Below are 8,014 nucleotides of genomic sequence, written 5' to 3' on the forward strand. Positions count from 1 at the left end.
TCAGGTTCCCCCCCCCCAAAAAAAGCATTTATTAAAAACAGAAAAATATACAATTTTTTTCAGTGCTTTGGTTCTGATTTTCGACAATAAAAGCTCTGATAAAACATTCCACTGTTCTCAAATATCTTAATTTTTATTTTTCTGCACAAAATAAGATTAAAAATAAATAAACAAATCAAGAATGAAGAAAATCAATCAATCAGTAATAAATAAATATAATAATAATAAAACAGCAAATCATAAGAACTTATAGTTGGTGGGTAGACAAATGATTTTTTTCAGATTAAAATGAACAAAGCATTATTAGAGCCCTGTAGACATGACAAAACACGACTATAGTCACATTTATACTCTTTTTATTTACAACATATTACGCAACTGCAGGGTCTTGAGACATATGCTAACTCGCAAACTAGAGAGCTAGCGACCTCAACGGTAGCCTTCAAGTTATTTCCTTTCAACTTAAATAGCCAAAAACTTACCACTTCCACACGGATAGGGAGGATAACTATTAACAGTTATTTAACCTTTAACATGAACATTAATCAAACGTAATAATTTTTTCTGGGTACATGATACCATACAGCATCCATATCAAACATTAAACTTTCATATCAAGGCGGGGCCTCAAACTAGTGTCCTGCGGGCCACATTTGGCCTGTGGGTCGCATGTTTCAGACCCCTGCTATACTGCATCCCATTTGAGGGTCAGTGCCCTCTAGGTATCTCTTTAACTGTTGCTGTCAATTTATATTGATTACTGTAGTAAGATTGCCTCATCTAGTAAATCAACAATAACAGTTTTAATAGCAATCAATTAAGACTCAAATACTTTCCAGTTTGAGATTTTAATATTTGTAAAATTAAAATCCCCAAATTAAAAACAAAAGGGAAAAACACATTTCAACCGCAAGTGCACACAAATTAAAATATGTGTGGTAAATACTGAGCAGATCAATAAACAGAAGCGGTAGCAACAAATCTATACACGCTAAGTAAAAGTCTCACCAGTAGCAGCAAATGTGCATAGCATCTCAGTGAACAAGTTGAAGTAAGACGGAAATAAATGCTACGCTGGTCTTTAAGTTAAAAGCTAAATCTAATCAGAAGCATCTTAAAATAATTAATGAGCAGGGAATATCAAACACCAAAATCTACAACACAACTTGTGCATCAAGCGTGACTTGAAATAGATCTCAAAAACAAATTTAAACACATTTTTTTTACAAAGCGTTTAACACTGATGAATGTAATGGCAATTATTAACAATTGAGCCAACAAAGTATCAAGATTAAAAAAAAAAGGTTTACAACTAAGACTGATCCACAATGAACAAGCATTTTACAACAAGCAATTAAAAAGCGACGTTGATTACATGATGCACAGTTGGCCGGATTTACCCAAACATAAAAAATATTGATATATTATCGTGATCTCTTCCAGATAACCAGGAGGCGGGGATATGACATGACATGATGTTCTAATGGACATCACTGTGCAACACAAAAGGAAGAAAGGTGAAATGTGCAGACAAACCAAGACTAGAAATGGAAGATCTACATGGACGACGGTATTGAAACATACAGTATGTACAACATGAGATGCGCAGTCCGTTGGCATTCGAGCGTCTGTGACATCTGGCTCAGTACAGTTCGTAGATACTTTAACCTGATTGACTAGGAACTAATTGTCTAAAATGTATTCCGAGAGCTGTGTGTGACATTTACGTCAAAAAGCTACACTGCTGCACATGTCCAGTCTGAATCTGCTTCTGCCCTCATTATGCAGGTGGAATCTACACACGGTTTCTTGTACACGAGAACATTTGAAGGTGCGTATGGGCCAAGTTGTGAGATGCCCCTCAGATGTCAGACGCCGGGCCGGGCGCGGCTTGACTGTGCAAGGGGTGCTCGGTTGGATTTGGGCACTCAAATCGAGGTTGGGTCACAATACCAGCAAGTCAGCCTTACTGGTATTACAACTGGTATTACAAGTCATCCTGTCATGCATGAGTATCCAGGAGCTGCTCAGTCGCGAGTGAAGGTTGTGTGTTCTCGCTGTCAGGTCAGGTGCTGCGTGTGCTTGTCCGTTCTGTGTTGTGTACCAGTGTCAGTAAGGGCATGTGCACCACTGTGGCACCTACGTGCGGGGACAGTCTATAGGAAAGCACTTGGGTTCGCTCGTGGATCCTTCTGGTTCCGGTAGCGCACTGCGAGCCAAACACCCAAAATCTGGAGGAGGATCGAAAGTCAGCCGAATTTTCCAGGAACCAAAATAGAACACAGACTTGATTCTGATACCATTAGCAAGATATCAGCAGCATACCTCCGTGAAGCTGAAGAAGAGTCCAACACCTCCGAGGATCTTGAGAGCTTCACTGGCGTGATTGAGCATCATATCCCCGCAGGTGAAACAAGGAGTAGTGTTCTTGCATGACTGTAGTCAAAAACACAAAAATAGCAATTCAGACCTATGGTCTGCTGCAGTGCGAATCCACGGCTGTCAGCTGAGCTAGAACGTGGCCTACTTAGTCTCCGACAGCCTTTGGGACAAACTGTGTAACTAAACACCTGAATATATTCTTGTTATGCAACTGTTTTTTTCAATCCCGCGCACAAGAATAATTATCAGCTAAAGTCATTCACAAATGGAGGTTGTAGCAGGGCTCTACATTAAAAACAAAAATGACTTGCCCATTGAGGAATCCTTAAGGTGAGAACTACTTGCCCCATGTAAAATGAAAAGACTGCCATAATGATATCATCTAATTTTTGTGGCATCACATGAGAATCTCAAATAAAGATGAAATGATTATCATTTCTTGTGGTTGTTTCCATGCATAGATCATGACGTTGCATGGAAATCTGGATTGTCAAGAGAATTCTAGGCACTTTTAGAAGTTGTGCACCACAATGAAACATTATTGAATAGACACATTTGTGTACTAGTAAAGTGTTTTGAATACAGAAAAAAAAAATGCTCAATGGTCAAACAATAATTTGTGAAGCAAAAGTGAGAAAAATACACAGAAATGGAAGTGCTAGATTTTGTAGCTTGTGCAAAATCAGCACTTGACCACTTCAAATTGTCACAGCAATGTGATTCACTCACCTGTGCTATCATTTGATTTGCTGCCGCTAATAAAATACTTGTTTAGGAGGCACTGGTTCATCACTTTTTGCTGTTTTCCTTCACAAGTTGTTGAAGAATTAGACCATGTTGGCAGGGACGCCGTGATAGATGTTTTCCTAGTCAAACCATCGCTGATTGGTTGATCGCGAACAAGAACGGGTGTGGGTAAAACGCGGACTGCGGTCGAAATAAACAATTCTGATTGGTCCATTTCAAGATTTGCAAGGATTGGTTTGCAAATTACCACCGGAATTACGCAGTTTGTGTTTTACCAACACCCAACAAGAACCGCTTTAAAAAGTGCCAAAGTACACTTTCCCGACGGGAATATCACTGATTGGATTTACTTGCCCCAATTTTGTTTTAACTTGCCCCGGGCCATCGGTACATGGTTATTGTCGAGCCCTGTGTAGGGTTGTGGGAGAATTGAGTTTTTCACCTGATGAAAAGTAAGACATTTGATACTTACAGCGGGACAGTTTTGTAGATCCTGCTCAAACAGCCCGCAGCAGTTCAGCTGACTCTCCAAGTCGGCTTTGGTCTTATTTTCCAAAATTTCCCACGCAGAGTTCAGAAATACCTCCTGTAAAAGATAAAATAAGCACAAAATGGAATTTTGTCAATCGGATGTATATTTAGTCCGCCTTAAGAATGAAGCTATGACTCAACATTTCCAAATACAGATGGAAGTTCTAAACCAGTCCCCTTGAAGGCTGGAATTCAAGTTTTTTACCCACCTGCTGACCGCGGTTCATCGCAAGACAGGAACAGGAGACTCCAAATTGAAAGAGGAAGACAATGAAAAGAATGACCATGTACTGTGAGACAGAAGTTAAAGAAAGCCCAGCAATATTTCATCGTTTGAATCTGATCAACGTGGGTAAAGGATACAAAGAAGAGCATGACTTGGTGGTGGTGTATCGCTCCGATGAGGCCCACGATGGCGATGAGCAGGAGGAAGACGCCCACCGCAATCACGCCGCCGATGATGTGAATGCTCGACACCAGGCCAAAGCCTTTCCCCCATGCTGCCACACCGATCAGCAGCAGGCCGACCAGCTGAGCATCAGGAGGGGCAGGAAGTTAGCAACAGCTTTCTAAACATTATTTAGGTCTTTATGGGTCGCAGTGATTAGGTGTTTACCTAAGAAGGGGCACAGAGGATCTAGTATTTGGGATGAAAGGTTGGTACACTGCTGGATGGGTTGTAATTTATAATTATTTCCTTGTGCTTTGAATAATGTCAAGTTTGTTTTGTAGGTCAATCCCGTTTGAGCAGAAAACGTCCAATATATGTGGGGAAAAAAGTACTTTTTAAAGTATTTCAAGTAGAGCTTTCCTGATCTGATCTTCGGGATCAGGATCGGGATAGGAGTTGCTGAGTACTTGGGCTGGGAATCCCAGGGTACCTCAGGGAACCCTGATTTGTGCATTGATAATACCGCACAAATAAAAGAGGAACATACCAACTGCAGATGTGTGCATGAAAAGTGTTTGAGTTTATGCTGCTAACTGTAAGGAGTTGAAAAACGATATAAGAGTTGATAATAAACGGCAATTTCGCCCACTCTGCTGCGATTGGTCACACTCCCGAGTGCATAAAAAAAATTCCGGTTTGTGCCGCCACCTTTATAGGAGTTGAGTTGAGTTGATAATAAACGCCGATGTCCGCTTTTAAACATACAGCCATATGTGATGGATCTTGAATCCGATCCGGAAGTCCGGACAGTCCAAAGTCTCTCAAGAAAATAGGTTACTTCAAGACGTCGCTCAATGGTAAGTAGCTTTAGCATTTTATGTGTAATGTGTTTTGCGGGACTACCATTGTGTAGAAAAAAACTTGGGTAGAGCCACTAATTAAGGTGGGAAAAGTCTATTAGCAACCTAGCTTCCTCTATGCTATCCTCTATGCTATAATGCTACACAGACAAGCGCTTTTGCTCCATGACTGACACCGTTACTTACTGCTTGCCCTTCTGGCTCTTCCACATGACCAAGTAACGTTGGAAAGGTGTAGGGCTTCAGCAAGTTTGTCGGCTAGTCCAGCAGCATACTGACCCATGTTCAATGCTGTTGACAGATTAAAGTGCATTTCTTTTGCTGGTAGGGAATCAGGAACCAATTGTGCCTGATGGTGGAGTCTTTAAGAATTGTAAACAAATGTGACGTTCCCTCTTCGAGGCATTGCTAGCAAATAAACAGCAGAGCGGCGATTGGGGAGGATAGAGACTTTATATCTTAGGGGCATGACTTTTGAAAGCGAGCATTGTGAGCCATCCCAACCGTCTTTCAACACTCACTTCCAAATGCGCAAACCACATTATCTGAAAGTTTGGCATCGTTTAACATGAGAATACAACATTCTAACTACATTTATAGGTCAGAAAAGTGGAAAAAGTATAATAGGTCCCCTTTAAAAGGAAAAACTGCACATTTATTTTTTAATTTTGCCCATCATCCGTTGCCTTTATGTGAGATATGCACACACACACATCTTTCCATTTTCTGTGTGTTCTAACGATAGAAAAACCGCTGATGGATTCACCTATTTAGACTATAAAGCCCTAAAAAAAACACCAACATCGTTCCATTTAAATAACATGACCTGTATAATAACCAAGCTACAATGACATTATTGTAGGAGCTAACACGGAAGCACTGCTTTACTGGCGTAGTGACACTCACATGTTATGTTATTATGTTGTCAATGAGACACTTACCACTAGTTCTACATGATAAAGACACAAAAATAGCTTAAACAATTGCTTTTTTAATATATATATATGTTGTCATGAACATGCCAATTATTACAAAGTCACAACTTGTAAATGAAACCTTAATTTTTTTTTTTTTTAAAGGAGGGACATAGTTGAACTAGGTGAATCCATTTTTAGAACGCACAGAAAAGAGAAAGATGTGTGTTCATGTCTTGTATCAGGATTATGGATGATGGGCAAAATTCCAAAAAGGTAAAATATTGTTTGAAATAAAAAAATATATATATATTTTTAAATATATAGAGTTCAAACTTCACAGAGCTGCTTAAAATCATGTTTAAATGACCAACCATGACTGTCACTATGAGTGTGTTTATTTTACATGAGCTCAAGTGGCCTCCATAGCTAGGGTAGTGTCCACACAATCACTGTATAATGGCGATAGTTAGCAAAGCCAAGGGCTAAAGGGTTACAATCAACTACTGTCTATATTTCAAACAAGAAAAAAACATTTCTAATTTAAGACTATCATTATCGGAATCACGCACATACCCGTGTTGACCTGAAAAATGGAGTCAAGTCAAAACAAAAAGCACATTCATAAGCAATTGTTCTGCGCTGTGGTTACACTGGTAGCCGAGGCTAGGCTACTTCATTCAGAAGCTAACGCTAAATGCTAATGTGGCTAGCTAAAACTACACCGTGATTCATTAAAAAAAATAATAAACTCACCATATATACCACGTTCAAAGAACACAGAGCATTTTTTGAACACGTAAACCCCCCGCAGACCATATTCGTTGGCGGCTTTATTAGCTAATGCAGGCTACGAATGAATGCTGTTAGCTTGACTCACTGACGTCTCGGTGACAAATGTTTTTGGTCCCCGCAGAGGGCGTATCTGATGACGTAGGCACCACGCGTGACTTTAACGTGTTGCCATATGCAGCTTCCTCTTCCGGTCCAGGAACCATTACACAAATTAGTACTGGAAAAGCTTAAAATTTGTATATATTTCTGTAGTTGCTAACTGAAAATGACACACGTGATATAATTCGACATTAGCATTAATACTAATTTTGGATTCAACAAACATCTACCGGTAATATTTATGATACCATGCATTGTTGCTTAACTAGACTTTTGATGATAGATACTTTCCCTTTTGATAGACAAACAAGAACTACATTTGAAACACTTATATGCTAGGACTACTTTAAAAAACCATAGCATTTCAGTATGTGGAGTCAAACTATGGAATGGATTGAGTAAGGAAATCAAACAATGCACGATGAGCCAATTCAAGAAACAATACAAGCAGTTGAAGTTTGCTAAATACAAGGATGAAGAGTCTTGAACCAGTCATGATATGCTATATATATCACTATATTGACAGTTATTATGGTACCCATTATGTCATTGTATGGTCATATCACCTCGTGCTTCGGTATGGGACAAAAAATTAAAAAAACAAAAAACCTTATACTGTATTATGGAAAGCAGGAAGTGAACAAATGTAACAGTTACTGATTGTAAGAGTACCAGATGGAGGGGTAGGATTTAATAAAATAGGATATGATATGATAAAATTATTAAAAAAATTAAACATAATTTTTTTTTATTTAAAAATTGAAAAAAATAAAAAATAAAAAATAAAACATAAAAAAATAATGACAAATAAAAATAAAATAAAAAAGTTGATGTTTGCTAAATACAAGGATGAAGAGTCATGATGTGCTATATATATATCACTATATTGACAGTTTCTATGGTACCCATTATGTCATTGTATGGTCATATCACCTCGTACTTCGATACGTGGCAAAAAATACACAAACATTTTTGAATTAAAAAAAAACCTTAAACTATATTAGGAAAGCAGGAAGTGAACAAACAGTTACTGATTGTAAAAGTACCAGATGGAGGGGTAGGATTTAATAAGCTTTGCTTCTTCCTACTCCTTTTGGACATGTGGAACTGGGAACTGATTATGGGATGCACTCAATTGTAATCTGATGCATGTTCAAATGGAATCAAACCATTACCATTACCATTACTATGACACATTACAACAGTAAATGACCTATCTGGCATCTGAATTATAGGTACAAAGTGGGCTTAATGTAAAAAAAAAAATCCTAGTCAAGTTTACAACACAACATCAT

General features: G+C 38.6%; 1 protein-coding gene across 2 annotated transcripts; it reads right to left on the minus strand.

The window, feature by feature from the left end:
• Nucleotides 1-832: 832 nt before the first annotated feature.
• Nucleotides 833-6,736, minus strand: tspan31 (tetraspanin 31). 2 transcript variants are annotated; one of them, XM_078796697.1, is made up of 7 exons: nt 6,582-6,731; nt 5,098-5,202; nt 4,024-4,191; nt 3,870-3,950; nt 3,602-3,715; nt 2,326-2,436; nt 833-2,231 (listed from the first exon to the last, which is right to left on the minus strand). In XM_078796697.1, the coding sequence occupies exons 3-7, from the start codon at nt 4,033-4,035 to the stop codon at nt 2,157-2,159; spliced, it is 393 nt and encodes a 130-aa protein (XP_078652823.1). In that variant the 5' UTR covers nt 4,036-4,191; nt 5,098-5,202; nt 6,582-6,731; the 3' UTR covers nt 833-2,156. The 2 variants fall into 2 exon arrangements, with proteins under 2 accessions (XP_078652823.1, XP_057907183.1); XM_058051200.2 differs by lacking the exon at nt 5,098-5,202 and having other exon boundaries at nt 6,582-6,736.
• Between the last annotated feature and the right edge of the window lie 1,278 nt (nt 6,737-8,014).

The sequence above is a fragment of the Doryrhamphus excisus genome, linkage group LG15 (assembly GCF_037039965.1).
Source record: "Doryrhamphus excisus strain RoL-2023G ecotype Guam linkage group LG15, RoL_Dexc_Guam_v1.1, whole genome shotgun sequence".
Taxonomy (NCBI): Eukaryota; Metazoa; Chordata; class Actinopteri; order Syngnathiformes; family Syngnathidae; genus Doryrhamphus; species Doryrhamphus excisus.

Bases quoted from the DNA above. Each gene is read 5' to 3' on its own strand.
- tspan31 (XM_058051200.2), bottom strand. From the start codon at position 6,644: ATGGTCTGCGGGGGGTTTACGTGTTCAAAAAATGCTCTGTGTTCTTTG. The intron at 3,951-4,023 runs GTATCCTTTACC...TCTGTCTCACAG, and splicing joins ACCAAGTCATGCTCTTCTTT to TACATGGTCATTCTTTTCAT. The intron at 2,437-3,601 runs GTAAGTATCAAA...TTTTGACTACAG, and splicing joins ATCTACAAAACTGTCCCGCT to TCATGCAAGAACACTACTCC.